Source organism: Scyliorhinus canicula, chromosome 14 (assembly GCF_902713615.1).
Source record: "Scyliorhinus canicula chromosome 14, sScyCan1.1, whole genome shotgun sequence".
NCBI classification, from domain to species: domain Eukaryota; kingdom Metazoa; phylum Chordata; class Chondrichthyes; order Carcharhiniformes; family Scyliorhinidae; genus Scyliorhinus; species Scyliorhinus canicula.
In genome coordinates this window covers 155,210,932-155,227,251 of record NC_052159.1, presented here as the reverse complement: position 1 = coordinate 155,227,251, position 16,320 = coordinate 155,210,932, and the positions used below count along the sequence as shown (strand labels likewise).

The window sequence follows — 16,320 nt, the reverse complement described above, 5'->3', positions numbered from 1 at the left end:
CCAATGATGTGCAGGTTAGGTGGATTGGCCATGCTAAATTGCCACTTAGTGTCCAAAAGATTAGGTGGGGTTGCTGGGTTCCGGGGACATGGTGCAGGTGTGGGCTTAAGTAGGGTGCTCTTTCCAAGGGCTGGTGCAGACTTGATGGGCTGAATGGCCTCTTTCTGCACTGTAGGGATTCTATGGATTCTGAACTAATGATCTGGTCATGGACTTCAGGAAGCAAAGTGTCATACACATCCCTGTCTGCATCAATGGTGCCGAGGTGGGGATGGTTGAGAGCTTCAAATTCCTAGGTGTGCACATCACCGACAATCTGCCCTGGTCCACCAATGTCAACTCTGCGACCAAGAAGGGCGGCACAGCGGTTAGCACCGCTGCCCACGACGCCAAGGATCTGGGTTCGATCCCAGCCCCAGGTCACTGTCTGTGTGGAGTTTGCACATTCTCCCCTTGTCTGCATGGGTTTCACCCCCACAACCCAAAGATGTGCAGGTTAGGTGGATTGGCCATGCTAAATTTCTCCTTAATTGGGAAAAAATAATAATTGGGTACTCTTAAATTTATTTTTAAAAACTCTACGACCAAGAAAGCACAACAGCGCCTATACTTCCTCAGGGAACTAAGGAAATTCAGCATGTCCACATTGACTCTTACCAATTTTTACAGATGCATCACAGCCTGGTATGGCAACTGCTCGGCCCAAGACAGTAAGAGTCGTGAATACATCACCCAAAACTGCATCCCATCCACTGACTCTGTCTACACCTCCATTGCCTTGGGAAAGTGAGCAGCCCTAATCAAAGACCCCTCTCACCCGGGTTATTCTCTCTTCAAACCTTCTATCATGAGCAGACAACATGCACCAACATATTCAAAAACAGTTTCTTCCCCACTGTTACCAGACCCTCGAACGACCCTCTTATGGACTGAACTGATCGTTCAACACATCTTCTCTACTGAGTAGTACAACACTCCGTATGCTTCACCTGATGTTTGTGTCTATGTATTTACATTGTGTATCTGTCCGATGTCCTTGCATGTATGGAATGACCTCTCTGGACTGTACGCAGAACAATACTTTTCACTGTACCTTGGTACACATGACAATAAATCAAATCCATTCCATTGAGGGAGTAATTGAGGTGAATAGTGTAGAGGCGTCTAAGAACATAAGAACTAGGAGCAGGAGTAGGCCATCTGGCCCCTCGAGCCTGCTCCGCCATTCAATGAGATCATGGCTGATCTTTTGTGGACTCAGCTCCACTTTCCGGCCCGAACACCATAACCCTTAATCCCTTTATTCTTCATAAAACTATCTATCTTTACCTTAAAAACATGTAATGAAGGAGCCTCAACTGCTTCACTGGGCAAGGAATTCCATAGATTCACAACCCTTTGGGTGAAGAAGTTCCTCCTAAACTCAGTCCTAAATCTACTTACCCTTATTTTGAGGCTATGTACCCTAGTTCTGCTTTCACCCGCCAGTGGAAACAACCTGCCCGCATCTATCCTATCTATTCCCTTCATAATTTTAAATGTTTCTATAAGATCCCCCCTCATCCTTCTAAATTCCAACGAGTACAGTCCCAGTCTACTCAACCTCTCCTCATAATCCAACCCCTTCAGCTCTGGGATTAACCTAGTGAATCTCCTCTGCACATCTTCCAGTGCCAGTACGTCCTTTCTCAAGTAAGGAGACCAAAACTGAACACAATACTCCAGGTGTGGCCTCACTAACACCGTATACAATTGCAGCATAACCTCCCTAGTCTTAAACTCCATCCCTCTAGCAATGAAGGACAACATTCCATTTGCCTTCTTAATCACCTGTTGCACCTGTAAACCAACTTTCTGTGACTCATACACTAGCACACCCAGGTGTCTCTGCACAGCGGCATGCTTTAATATTTTATCGTTTAAATAATAATCCCGTTTGCTGTTATTCCTACCAAAATGGATAACCTCACATTTGTCAACATTGTATTCCATCTGCCAGACCCTAGCCCATTCACTTAACCTATCCAAATCCCTCTGCAGACTTCCAGTATCCTCTGCACTTTTCGCTTTACCACTCATCTTAGTGTCATCTGCAAACTTGGACACATTGCCCTTGGTCCCCAACTCCAAATCATCTATGTAAATTGTGAACAATTGTGGGCCCAACATGGATCCCTGAGGGACACCACTAGCTACTGATTGCCAACCAGAGAAACACCCATTAATCCCCACTCTTTGCTTTCTATTAATTAACCAATCCTCTATCCATGCCACTACTTTACCCTTAATGCCATGCATCTTTATCTTATGCAGCAACCTTTTGTGTGGCACCTTGTCAAAGGCTTTCTGTAAATCCAGATATACCACATCCACTGGCTCCCCGTTATCTACAGCACTGGTAATGTCCTCAAAAAATTCCACTAAATTAGTTAGGCATGACCTGCCCTTTATGAACCCATGCTGCGTCTGCCCAATGGGACAATTTCTATCCAGATGCTTCGCTATTTCTTCCTTGATGATAGATTCCAGCATCTTCCTACTACCGAAGTTAAGCTCACTGGCCTATAATTTCCTGCTCTCTGCCTACCTCCTTTTTTAAACAGTGGTGTCACGTTTGCTAATTTCCAATCCACCGGGACCCCCCCCAGAGTCTAGTGAATTTTGGTAAATCATCATTAGTGCATCTGCAATTTCCCTAGCCATTTCTTTTAGCACTCTGGGATGCATTCCATCAGGGCCATGAGACTTGTCTATCTTTAGCCCCATTAGCTTGCCCGTCACTACCTCCTTAGTGATAACAATCCTCTCAAGGTCCTCACCTGCCATAGCCTCATTTCTATCAGTCACTGGCATTTTATTTATGTCTTCCACTGTGAAGAGCGACCTAAAAACCTGTTCAGTTCCTCAGCCATTTCCTCATCTCCCATTATTAAAACTCCCTTCTCATCCTCTAAAGGACCAATATTTACCTTAGCCACTCTTTTTTGTTTTATATATTTGTAAAAAGTTTTACTGTCTGTTTTTATATTCTGAGCAAGTTTACTCTCATACTCTATCTTACTCTTCTTTATAGCTTTTTTAGTAGCTTTCTGTTGCCCCCTAAAGATTTCCCAGTCCTCTAGTCTCCCACCAATTTTTGCCACTTTATATGCTTTTTCCTTCAATTTGATACTCTCCCTTATTTCCTTAGATATCCACGGTCGATTTTCCCTCTTTCTAACGTCCTTCCTTTTTGTTGGTATAAACCTTTGCTGAGCACTGTGAAAAATTGCTTGGAAGGTTCTCCACTGTTCCTCAACTGTTCCACCATAAAGTCTTAGCTCCCAGTCTATCTTAGCTAGTTCTTCTCTCATCCCATTGTAATCTCCTTTGTTTAAACACAAAACACTAGTATTTGATTTTACTTTCTCACCCTCCATCTGTATTTTAAATTCCACCACATTGTGATTGCTCCTTCCGAGAGGATCCCTAACTATGAGATCATGAATCAATCCTGTCTCATTACACAGGACAAGATCTAGGACCGCTTGTTCCCTAGTAGGTTCCATTACATACTGTTCTAGGAAACTATCGCGGATACATTCTATAAACTCCTGCTCAAGGTTGCCTTGACCGACCTGGTTAAACCAATCGACAAGAATCTATAAAAATATAGAAGGGATGAAAGAATAGAAGGATGAAGGAGGACAAGACTTGTGCATGAACACGGTAGGGGCCTGTTTCTATGCTCAAAAATTCCATGTAACTTTAAATATTTTTAAAATGGGATAATTTATTCAACCTATACGTGTAAAATTTGTCACTTTCCAAGTTCAACACCCTGGCATCACTGAAGACCCAACTCCAGAGATCCGAAAACAAAATGTATATGTTTGGTTTATGCCAATTCTGTTGTCAATCACCAACCACAATGTTGTGCTACCTGGCCAGATTGCTGTTGCTTCCTGTCCCCATCCACGCCAAACCACAATCACCATTGAATCTGAAGTAACATTATCTTCAAGGCAGCCAGGGACAGTGCCACGTGAGGAACTAGCGCCTCAGACTCAAGGTTTCCTGGCAACATCTTTATCAGAGATCAAGGGCTTTTCAATTTCATCAAGCAACAAAACATGATACGAAACCAACTGCATTCATGTCGGCCTCCCCAGATTCTAAGTATTTAACACATCACTTGCAAATGGTAATTCTTATGGGAACAACTATTTCTCTGAAATGGTAGCAGTTAGAATTTGATAAAATGATCCACTCAATGCTGAGCAAGCATTTAACTTATAACTTACTGGATCCCCCCCCCCCCCCCCCCCCCCCCCTTCAAGTAGACTGCCCGGCATGGTGGAAGTGATGGTGTCTCGTGCTTCGATTGTTGGAATCCTTGAAAGATCCTGAGGAGTGCTCATTGATCCTGTTTTATCCTTGGCTTCTGCCTCTTTGTGTGTCTGTGAAGAAGTCTTTCTCCTGGGGATTGCCCTGCAACACAGTTGTTATCCTGGATGCTGCTCCCAGTTCATCCTGTCGTTATTGCCTTGCGTTGTCTTTTTCTTTCCCTGCAGGGAAATGTGCAATATGGGTGTCGCTGCTGGTTCCCGCTTCATAATTTTGTCGTCATATGTGGGAGGCTGGTTTAGGACAGTGCGCTAAACAGCTGGCTTGTAATGCAGAACAAGGCCAGCAGCGCGGGTTCAATTCCCGTACCGGCCTCCCCGAACAGGTGCCGGAATGTGGCGACTAGGAGCTTTTCAAAGTTACTTCACTGAAGCCTACTTGGGCAATAAGCAATTATTATTATTATTATGTTTGATGTCTGTTCTGTCCTGGGCCTGGATGGGGGTTGGATTGCTTTGTGGGGTGCAAATGTAATTCCCTCTTAGTGCTGTAGTGCTCGTGAATTTTCTTTTGTAGTAATGGGTATGATGTATTTCTGTGTTGTCGACTGTATCCTGCATTGGTGACTTTTTTGTTTTTCTTCTGCTTTGTTGCGATATTTGTAAAAATGTAAAAACCAAATAATAAATATATTTTAATAAAAACTTCAGACATCACTTTTAAGCTTTGACAAAGACTCATCCAGACGCGAAACGTTAGCTACCTTCTCTTTCTCCACCGATGCTGTCAAACCTGCTGAGATTGTCCAGTATTCTCTATTTTTGTTTCAGATTCCAGCATCCGCAGTAATTTGCTTTTGTCACTTTTAAGGCCCTGACTCCGAGTTACGCAATGAGAAACAATTGACAACGCAATTTTGCTATTTGAGAAAATGCCTAAAACGACTAGCTTGACTCGAGCACGGAGACAGGAAGAAATGTACATTTCCAGTATTCTAATAATGTTGCAGCTTTCATCAGGAACCTGAAGCACTGAAGCCAATTCAGCGCCCAAATGGAAACACAATTCTTTGAAGATGAACAAATCGTCAACTCTTGGTGTTCAACATTTATCAGTCCTCAAAATCAGATAGTTATCAGTGAGAGGAAGGAAACAGCATCCTGCAAATGTTCCATTTCACACAATTTGACTTTGTTCGCTTTTTCTTCCTTGCTATCCTGTGGTTCATGCGGCCAACTATTTCCCTGATGTGTTTACCTGCAGCAGATTGTGCTGTTTCTACAACAGGGGCGTCTTCTGTATGTTAGACAGACTAACAACTCCCTGCATGAGGATAGCAATTTGGGATGGACAATAAAAATGCTGGCCCAGCCAGCAACACCCGCATCCCATGAATTAAGGCTGGATAGGTGTGATATGGGGGATTGCTACACCTCTCTGACTGGGATTGGAGGAGGGGGTGTGAGGCGGACATATCTTGCTGGACATCAACCTGATATTCAGAAATCTCATTGCCACTTGCGTATGTCGTGTTAGTACACGACAAACACAATAACATACGAGCAGTAATTGTGCAATACTAAATTTAGGCCGAGAATTTGCATGGTGATACCAGTGTATGAACGTGTGCTGATAATTGAATTTCTTTGCCGACCATTTTAACAATGGTTTAACTCTGAAAATAAATAACTTGTTTCATTTTATCAAATGTTTTAACAATGTTATGAACTATGGGGAGTTTTAATTTCACAAATATCAGTATTTAGCCTACGCTGAAGAAATAATAGGTAAATATCCCTTGGGGAAGAGAACTGTATCTACAGGATACAGCAAAAAATAAAGTATAGTTATACAGTGTCTTTGACAGAGTAAATTATTTCAAGGTGCTTCACAGACATGCTACAAAGCAAACTATGTCATCCATGAGATAGTTTGATGAGCAAGAATTTGACTTCTAATACCAACTGAACCTTGACAAAACAGTGGATATGCCTCTGCTAGAATACCATGTTCAATTCTGGCACCAGACTTTGGAAAGGATGTCAAGGCCTCAGGGAGTTAGCAGAGGAGATGCACTGTGAACGGCACGGTAGTATAGTGGTTAGCACTGTTGCTTCACAGCTCCAGGGTCGCAGGTTCGATTCCTGGCTTGGGTCGCTGTCTGTGTGGAGTCTGCATGTTCTCCCTGTATCTGTGTGGGTTCCCTCCGGGTGCTCCGGTTTCCTCCCACAAGTCCCGAAAGACGTGCTGTTAGGTGAATTGGACATTCTGAATTCTCCCTCTGTGTACCCGAACAGGTGCCGGAATGTGGCAACTGGGGGATTTTTACAGTAACTTCACTGCAGTGTTAATGTAAGCCTACTTGTGACAATAAAGATTATTAGTAAATGGCACCAAGAATGAAGGACTTCAGTTCTGTCAGGAGACTGGAGAAAGACAACAATGTCAACACTGGAGTGCCAGCCTGGGTTTTGAGCTCATAGAACATTACAGCGCAGTACAGGCCCTTCGGCCCTCGATGTTGCGCCGACCGTGAAACCCCTCTAAAGCCCATCTACACTATTCCCTTATCGTTCATATGTCTATCCAATGATCATTTGAATGCGTCTAGTGTTGGTGATTCCACTACTGTTGCAGGCCGGGCATTCCACGCCCTTACTCCTCTCTGAGTAAAGAACCTACCTCTGACATCTGTCCTATATCTATCTCCCCTCAATTTAAAGCTATGTCCCCTCGTGCTAGCCATCACCATCCAAGGAAAAAGGCTCTCACTGTCCACCCTATCTAATCCTCTGATCATCTTGTATGCCTCAATTAAGTCACCTCTTAACCTTCTCTCTAACGAAAACAGCCTCAAGTCCCTCAGCTTTTCCTCATAAGTTCTTCCCTCCATACCAGGCAACATCCTGGTAAATCTCCTCTGCACCCTTTCCAATGCTTCCGCATCCTTCCTATAATGCAGCGACCAGAACTGCACGCAATACTCCAAATGCAGCCGCACCAGAGTTTTGTACAACTGCAACATGACCTCATGGCTCCGAAACTCAAATCCTCTACCAATAAAAGCTAACACACCGTACGCCTTCTTAACAACCCTCTCAACCTGGGTGGCAACTTTCAGGGATCTATGTACATGGACACCGAGATCTCTCTGTTCATCCACACTACCAAGAATCTACCATTAGCCCAGTACTCTGTGTTCCTGTTATTCCTTCCAAGATGAATCACCTCACACTTTTCTGCATTAAACTCCATTTGCCACCTGTCAGCCCAGCTCTTCAGCTTATCTATGTCCCTCTGTAACTTGTAACATCCTTATGCACTGTCCACAACTCCACCGACTTTAGTGTCATCTGCAAATTTACTCACCCATCCTTCTACGCCCTCCTCCAGGTCATTTATAAAAATGACAAACAGCAGTGGCCCCAAAACAGATCCTTATGGTACGCCACTAGTAACTGGACTCCAGTCTGAACATTTCCCATCAACTACCACCCTTTGTCTTCTTCCAGCTAGCCAATTTCTGATCCAAATTGCTAAATCACCCTGAATCCCATGCCTCCGTATTTTCTGCAATAGCCTACCGTGGGGAACCTTATCAAACGCTTTACTGAAATCCATATACACCACATCAACTGCTTTACCCTCATCCACCTGTTTGGTCACCTTCTCAAATAACTCAATAAGGTTTGTGAGGCACGACCTACCCTTCACAAAACCATGTTGACTATCTCTGATCAAATTATTCCTTTCCAGATCTTTATACATCCGATCTCTTATTAAGGCTCATGTTGGAGTTGAGCTGCCAGTTTTCTGACTCAGAGGCGAGAGCTGGCAACTGAAATAAGACTGACACTTAGCCGTCGCTCAGTTAAGGTAAGTCATAGAGTTTTACAACACGGAAGGAGGCCCTTTGGCCCATTATTTCTGTCCTGACCATCAAGCACCTACTTTTGGATATGCAACGCCCCCGATGCTGGGAATAATAATGCAAACATTATGACTATAAGAAAGAGAAGCAGAAGTAGCCATTCAGTCCGTGTGCCTGCCTCGCCACTCAATGAAGTCTTGATTACACCTTTAACTCCCACTTCCCTTCATGCTCTCCATAACCTTTCACTCCTTTATTAAATGTTGTGAGCTGAAAGCTCAATCCATTCCAAGCGAGAGGAAATTGTCAAAACAGCATGAACTGATGCTGGGCGGAGCTCATCATTTTTGCCTCCACTGCTGGAGGTTAACTGGCCGCCCGCAGAGCCACTAGTACCAGCGACTACCTGCTTGGATTGGCAACACTGGAGGCACTGAGAAAAGTGTTACTGTGAATGACTCATGTAGCTACTTAGTTAGGTGCTGTGGATATGTGTGTTATACAGCATCTATTGCTAATGCACTCTGTTCAGCCGCAGATACCATTATGGTTACTTGAGCAGGATTCAGTTGGGGGAACACAAAGCTAGTGGAGTAGCAGTCCTAGAAATTCTTGTAAAACTAAAGTCTGACAAAGGAGTCCAGAGATTTGGTTTTATGACATCAACGCAATTTCACGAGATTGGGCAAGTGTCTACAACACACAAATTCTGGACCACAAATGTACCCAGATAGATTTTGCCCTTTTAATTCTCTCATCAAAGCTCCCCATCATAAAACATTTTAAAACCACCACTGCAAGTTTGGTTGTTAAAAATACTGTCATAAAACGACAGCTAGAAGTTATTGTGCCCTGAGTTTAAAAAGATAAATCTGATATGGTTTTTAACCAAAACGGTGCAGTGAACAACGTGGATTCCACTTGTGGAAGAGTCCAAAACGAGGGAACACAAATGAAAGATAGTCACCCATAAAAATCCAGTAAGGATGGTTGGCGCATAAACACCAGCTGGGGTGAATGGCTGTCCTGCATAGTCTATGTCATGTTCATTTATTTCCTTCTTGGAAATGACCAAATGTCCAATACTGTTGAAATTCAATAGAAATGCCTTTATCTAGCGAGTAGTGAGAATGTGGGACTTGCTATCATATGGAATAACAGAGACAAATAGCAGTTAACCATTGCTAGATAAGTACATGTGGGAGCATGATAAGCTGATCAGATGAGGTGAAATAGGTGAAGAAGGCTTGGTTCGACCATAAACGCTGACATGGATCAGCTGAGCTGAATGGCTTGTATCTGTGTCGCAAATTGGATACAGTTCAGCAAATTCACAACCACAGTACGTCAATTAAGCCTCCAACTCAACTTCGATAACCTTCAAAGCAATTGACGTAAAATTAAAACCACAGCAAAAGGATTATTTTTAAGCAAAGAACACTGGCAAGGAGACGGGTACTTACCAATCCGCTTAAGGCCAAAATCCACGTTGTGGTACTAGACGTCAAAAGCTACAAAGTAAAACAAAATATAAATGGCTAACTGCAGAGGAACTACAAACACGAATCTTCCTTGTCAATATTGTATCAGAAAGTTGCACTTTTATTCTCTTCGAAAGAGAATATAATTAAGGGAAAATCACAGAGACGTGTAAGAACTATGGAGTATTGATACTGGGGGACTCCAATTGCCCAAATATCGATTGGAATAATGTTAGAGTGAAGGGAAAGGGCAGAGGAATTTCTGAAGTGTGTTCAGGAGAACGTTTTTGACCAATAGGGTCCGCGGCCCAACCAGGAAGGAGACATTGCTGGATTTTGTTCTGGGGAATGTGGTGGACAAAGTAGACCACGTGACTGTGGGAGAACACTCGGGCAAGCGTGATCGTAAGGTTTAGATTAGCAATGGAGAAGAGTAAGGAACAATCCAAAGTAGAACTAAATTTGAAGAATTGACGGAGAAACTATCATAGAACATGGGTGATCTTTAAGGAGATGTAGAAGGCAGAAGGTGTAGAGGGGACACGAAGAAGAACTTTTTTACGCAGAGAGTAGTGGGTGTCTGGAATTTGCTTCCCAAGTTGGTGGTGGAGACCCTCAGCTGTTTTAATAGTTAGGGTGAAAATTGCTAAGCAGGAGGTACTGGAAAGGTTGACTATGCTCAGACCCTAAACTCTTTCTGCACCTTAGGTTCTGTAAGATACAGGGCCATGGACCGGGTGCAGGAAGGTGGGATTAGAAAGGGCACCTGGGTGTCCTCGGGCCAGCATGGACAAGATGTGCCAAATGGCCTCCTCCTGTACTGTAACTTTTCCATGATTCCATGTTGTTTCAGGTACAGGCCAGGTACATTCCAACAAGGTGGGTGGGGGATGGCGGGGGGAGAGATGTAGGGGAATCAAAGCCAGGGCTCGCTGGATGGAAAGGGAGATAGAGAACATGATGAAACAAGCAAAAAGGTGCACGGTGCATGTTAAGTGGATTCTTCAAGCGAGAACCAGCCCAAATGCAATCAGTTATAGGAGAAGTAAAGAACAAAATAAAACTGGCAAGAAGAGAGTATGAGAATAGAATGGTAGTTAAAATAAAAGAGAGCCCTCTTACCGGCATGTAAATGGTCAGCAGGTAGCAAGAGGCGGGATGGGGTTTATCCGGGACAAGGAGGGTGATATATGTTCAGAGATGCAGCGGAAGGTTAGAATAGTAAATGGTACTCTGCTTCAGTGTTTACTAAGGAAGAGGATGCTGACGAAATATTTACAGAAGTGGAGATGGTAGGGGTAATAGGTGGGATGAAAATTGTTAAGCAGGAGCTGTGGAAAGGTTGACTATGCTCAGGGTGGAGAAGTCGTAGGTCCGATAGCTGGCTTGTCAGGTTGCTGGGGGGGGGGGGGGGGGGGGGGGTGCGGAGGCAGCTGCTGGGATTGCCAAAATCCTTCAATCTTTCCTGGATACAGGGGAGATACCTAAGGACGGGAAAGAACATCACTCCTTGTTCGAGAAAGGGTTCAGTCTGCTCAGTTTGCAAGTATAAACCAAGCTTCTGGCTGCTTGACATTTTAGTTCTCCACCTTGCTCTCTCACTCACATCCCAGTCCTCCCTTTACTCCAGTGTTCCAGTCAAACTCAACACAAGTTCGAGGGACGGCATCTCCTCCTCCAATCTGACACTCTACAGCCTTCTGGATTCAATAATGAGTTCAACATTTCGAACCATTAACTCTGACCCTCATTTTGATTCGATCTTTCTTGCATTGAATCTTGTTTTTCATGTTTTTGCTTTCCGAGAAAGCTGATCTGGAATGAAATTCTAATCATAGAATGTACAGTGCAGAAGGAGGCCATTCGGCCCATTGAGTCTGCACCGGCCATTGGTAAGAGCACCCCACTCAAGCACACACCTACTCCACCCCATCCCCTTAACCCAGTAACCCCAATTAACCTTTTTGGACACTAAGGGCAATTTAGCATGGCCAATCCACTTAACCCGCACATCTTTGAACTTTGGGAGGAAACCGGAGCACCCGGAGGAAACCCACGCACACATAATGATGACCAGGGAACCATAGTCAGTGGTCAGAAGAACCCCATCTGGTTGGCTGATGTCCTTTAAGGAGGGAAATCAGCCATCCTTACCTGGTCTGGCCTACATGTGACTCCAGATCGACAGCAATATGCTTGGTTTTTACATGCCCCAGCAAGCCACTCAGTGCAAGGCCCAGCCAGCGACACCCACATCCCAAGAACGAATTTAAAAAACTCCACTCTGGATAAATTATTTGTTTCTTCACCACAAAAATTATCACTTCCTTTGCCTTTTGTTCCATGACACCTTTATTTATCGTTTAATCTCTCCCGCCCTCCCCTATCCCAGACCTTCCGTTCTGTTCTTTCCCATCCTCCCTGCTTTCACTCCCATCACATTTCTATTTCCCTTCAGTTCTGGAAAGGTCATATTCCACTCAAAACATAACTCTGCTTCTCTCTCCACAGATGCTGCCTGACCGACTGACTGTTTCCAGCACCTTGGGCGAGATTCTCCGGACTCACGACGGGTCGGAGAATAGCGGGCGTCGGAAATTTTTACGGCGACGCTGTTCCGACGCCCTCCCGCTATTCTCCGAACCCCGCAAATTGTCGGAGTCGCGGGGCGAAATTCTCCCCCCCCCACGACGGGTGGGAGAATAGCGGGAGGGCCTTCCCGACTTTTTTGACGCCCTCCCGCTATTCTCCCCCCCCCCGCCGAAATCCCGACACGAATCGCTGCCGCCGTTTTTTTACGGCCGGCAGCGATTCACAGCTGTTAGAAGGGCCGAAGTCCCAGCCCTTTACGACCTTTTTACGAACGGCAAACACACCTGGTCCTGCCATTCGTAAAAACGTCGTGACCACCTGGAAAAAAATAACCATGGCACCGATTGGCACGGCAGTACCACGGCCGTGCCAAGGGTGCCATGGGCCCGCGATCGGTGCCCACCGATCGCGGGCAGCGGGCCCGATGCCCGCGCACTATTTGTCCTTCCGCCGCCCCGCAGTATCAATACGCGGGGCGGCTGAGGGGCAACCCGGACCGCGCATGCGCGGGTTTCGCGCAAAAACGCGATGACGTCACCCGCGCATGCGCGGGTGGAGTCTTCCCACCTGCGCATGCGCGGCTGACGTCATATGACGCGTCAGCCGGCGCTAAGTCCGACAAGCGGGCTTAACGATTTTCGTTAAGCCCGACTTGTCGGGGCCTCCGACGTCGGGCTGCTAGCCCCGACTGGGGACCAGAATCGGTCCCCCGTCGGGAAGGGGCGCGATGCCGTAAAACCCGCCCGGGTTTTACGGCAGTTTGACGATTTCTCCCGTTTTGGGAGAATTTCGCCCGCGTTTCCCGACAAACGCCTCCTTCCCGCCCCTGACACGACCAGAATCGCCACTGTGAGCCCCCCCGCTATTCACCGGCCCGGATGGGCCGAAGTCCCGACGTCATGGCGCCCTGTTTGGACGTCGTGAAACACACCTGCTTTTTAAATTCGTCAACCAGTCGGCCTGGCTGACGACTGCTTGGAGGAGGTCAGGGCACCACTCTGCGCACCGCTCAGCGCACCGCTCAGCGCACCGCTCAGCGCACCGCTCGAGTCTGGCCACAACGGGGAAGGCATCCCTGGGAACGGGAGGGGGTCCAGAACGGGGGCGGTGGGGGGGACGGAGGGGGCAGTGGGGGAGACGGAGGGGGCAGTGGGGGAGACGGAGGGGGCAGTGGGGGAGACGGAGGGGGCAGTGGGGGAGACGGAGGGGGCAGTGGGGGAGACGGAGGGGGCAGTGGGGGAGACGGAGGGGGCAGTGGGGGAGACGGAGGGGGCAGTGGGGGAGACGGAGGATGCAGTGGGGGAGATGGAGGGGGCAGTGGGGGAGACGGAGGAGGCAGTGGGGGAGACGGAGGGGGCAGTGGGGGAGACGGGGGAGGCAGTGGGGGGCGACGGAGGGGGGGGGTTTAGGTAGAGAGTGAGCCGTCCAACCCCGTAACAAAATGTCTGCCACCATGCCATGGTGTGCAGGTGACGAGGACACGGCCGCTGGTTCCCCTGTGGCTTCCGGCCACAGGCCACTGACGCACCCGTGAGGAGGACATAGTTTACTGGCCGTTGGATGCAGGAAGTGACCAGGGGTTAGGCTGACCGCGTGTCAGCAGCGCGACCAGGCCACCGGGACACACTGGTATCCCATGGCTGGCGGCTGCCGAGGTGTCGACTAACGTCCGTCTAACATGTCCCGTTTCTCCGCCCCCCACCACCCTTCTGTAGGTTAGCACGATGCATGGGAACAGAACGGCTATGTTCTGCGCAGTGGTTGGGGCCGCTCTACTGGATTTGGAGATGCAGCAGCATCCACACCCACAACCCGCAGTGGCTGCAGGGCCAGCTGCAGCAGCAGAGGGAAGGGCCGAGGAGTTGCCAGTCGTCGAGCAGCATGGGGGGGGGGGGAGGAGGAGGAGGAGGAGGAAGAGGAAGAGGAGAGAGTGAGGGTGCAGCCACGGCGTCAGAGGCGACTACCAAAGCCGAGGGTGTACCGTGTCCGGGTCTCTTTCCTAACAATGCCGGACATCACCTGCAGGAGAAGACTCCGGCTGAGTAGGCAGACGGTGATACATATCTGCGAAATCCTGTCGCACCTCGCCCCACGTGGAACGGGGGGAGGACACGCGATCCCGGTAGCCATCAAGGTGACGGTCGCTCTGAACTTCTATGCTACCGGCTCCTTCCAGTCTCCGAGCGGGGACGTCTCTGGGATCTCCCAGTCATCGGTGCACAGGTGCATCCGGGATGTGACCGACGCCCTCTATGCCATCGCCGATCGCTACATCACCTTTCCCGAGGACCGAGCAAGTCAAGACTCACGAGCCCGTGGATTTGCCAGTGTGGCCGGGATACCGAGGGTTCAGGGGTCAATCGACTGTGTTCACGTCCCCATGCGCCCGCCTGCTGTGGACAGGGACGTGTTCACAAACAGGAGGGGGACATACTCCATTAATGTCCAGGTGGTATGCGACCCCCACATGAGGTTCATGAACGTCTGTGCAAGGTTCCCAGGGAGTGTGCATGACTCCTACATACTAGCGCAGTCGTTCATCCCTGCGATGTTTGAGGGACGTCCCCCCCGGCTGAGGGGCTGGTTGCTAGGTGACAGGGGTTATCCGCTGAGGTCTTGGCTGATGACGCCGATACGGAGGCCTCAGACCAATGCGGAAACACGATACAACGAGGCCCCATGCAGCAACCAGGGGTGTGGTGGAGCGCTGCCTTGGCCTCCTGAAGATGAGATTCAGGTACCTGGACCGCTCCGGAGGGGCCCTGCAGTACCAGGCCGACAGGGTCGCTCGCATTGTAGTGGTCTGCTGTGCGCTGCACAACATCGCGATGCAGAGGGGAGATGACCTGTTGCAGGAGGCGGAGGGAGAAGCTAGTGGCAGTGGTGCCAGCACAGAGGAGGAGGAGGAGGAGGAGGAGGAGGAGGAGGAGGAGGAGGAGGAGGAGGACGCTGGCGGAGTGGCGGGCGCAGCACGCAGACACGACCCAGGTGCTGGTGATGTCCAGGAGGCGGCACGACGGACCCGGCAAGGACGGCGGGCACGCGATGCCATGGTGGCAGCACGGTTCACGCATCGCATGTGACGTCCCCGATGAACACCAAACCACCACCTGCATCGCTAGTCATGCAGAGGGTCACCACACAACTGCCACCACCAAACCCCCCCCCCCTCAGTGTACACTGCTCCACTTCGACATGACGCTTATCACTGGGTCCAGACGGAATGGCACAACATTGATGGCTGTGTCAGCGGGTGTGATCAGTGCCATGTGGAATGATGACAGCCCGCTCTGCGAAGAGCTGTGAGCTCAGAATCGTTAGAGAGAGTCTGACCCATGGCAATAGCTGAACCATCCACCTTGGTGGCCGCTGAGTTCGTCACTGACACTCCATCACGTGCCCGCGTGGGCTAGCTGTGGGAGGGGGGTAGGGGCAGGGACTGCACACCCGGCACCGAGGTTTCACCACCCGCCACCCCCAGCGACACTCGGTCACCATCACGATTCCTGTGGCTGTGGAACAATCACACGGTATTACAAGTAAGGTGGAACAGTGTGTTTAATATTAACAATTATTTACAGGTGCCCTACCCTACAACTAAACTGTGCCCTTCACCCGTGCCAACTTACTCAGTGTCTATCTTAGTTGCCTTACGGGCCCTACCACTACGTCTAAGTGAATCCCCAGATGATACAGCAGGAGTGGAGGAGGATTGCTGCAAATCGCCCCCCTCGACTCGTTTCTCCTTGGCCAAGCGTTTCCTGGGGCGACCCGGCCTTGATGGGCCAGGCTGCTCTGCGGGCGTCTCGGGTGACATTGTGCCACCCTGCTCTGCCTGCTGCCCACCCGATGCACCAGGGATGGGACGGGGGGAGGCCGAGAATTCCGGGACGTCCCGTGATGGAGTTAATGGGACGGGCCCCGAAACCTCCTCCTCCCTCGGGGAGCCCGGTGGCCCCCGGGCCTCACTTTGGGACAGAGGTGCGAGCGGGGAGGTTCCCCGTCGCACCACCGACACCTGGCGCTGCCAGTCCTGGAGGCCTGCAACGG

General features: G+C 48.7%; 1 protein-coding gene across 1 annotated transcript in view; it reads right to left on the bottom strand.

Annotated features, from left to right (window-relative positions):
- The window catches only part of ubac2 (UBA domain containing 2), a 247,143-nt gene that overhangs the window by 86,499 nt on the left and 144,324 nt on the right, over window positions 1–16,320 (bottom strand). The window contains exon 6 of the mRNA XM_038817954.1: window positions 9,661–9,708. Coding sequence (XP_038673882.1) covers window positions 9,661–9,708 — 48 coding nt within the window. The remainder of the gene's footprint in view (window positions 1–9,660; window positions 9,709–16,320) is intronic.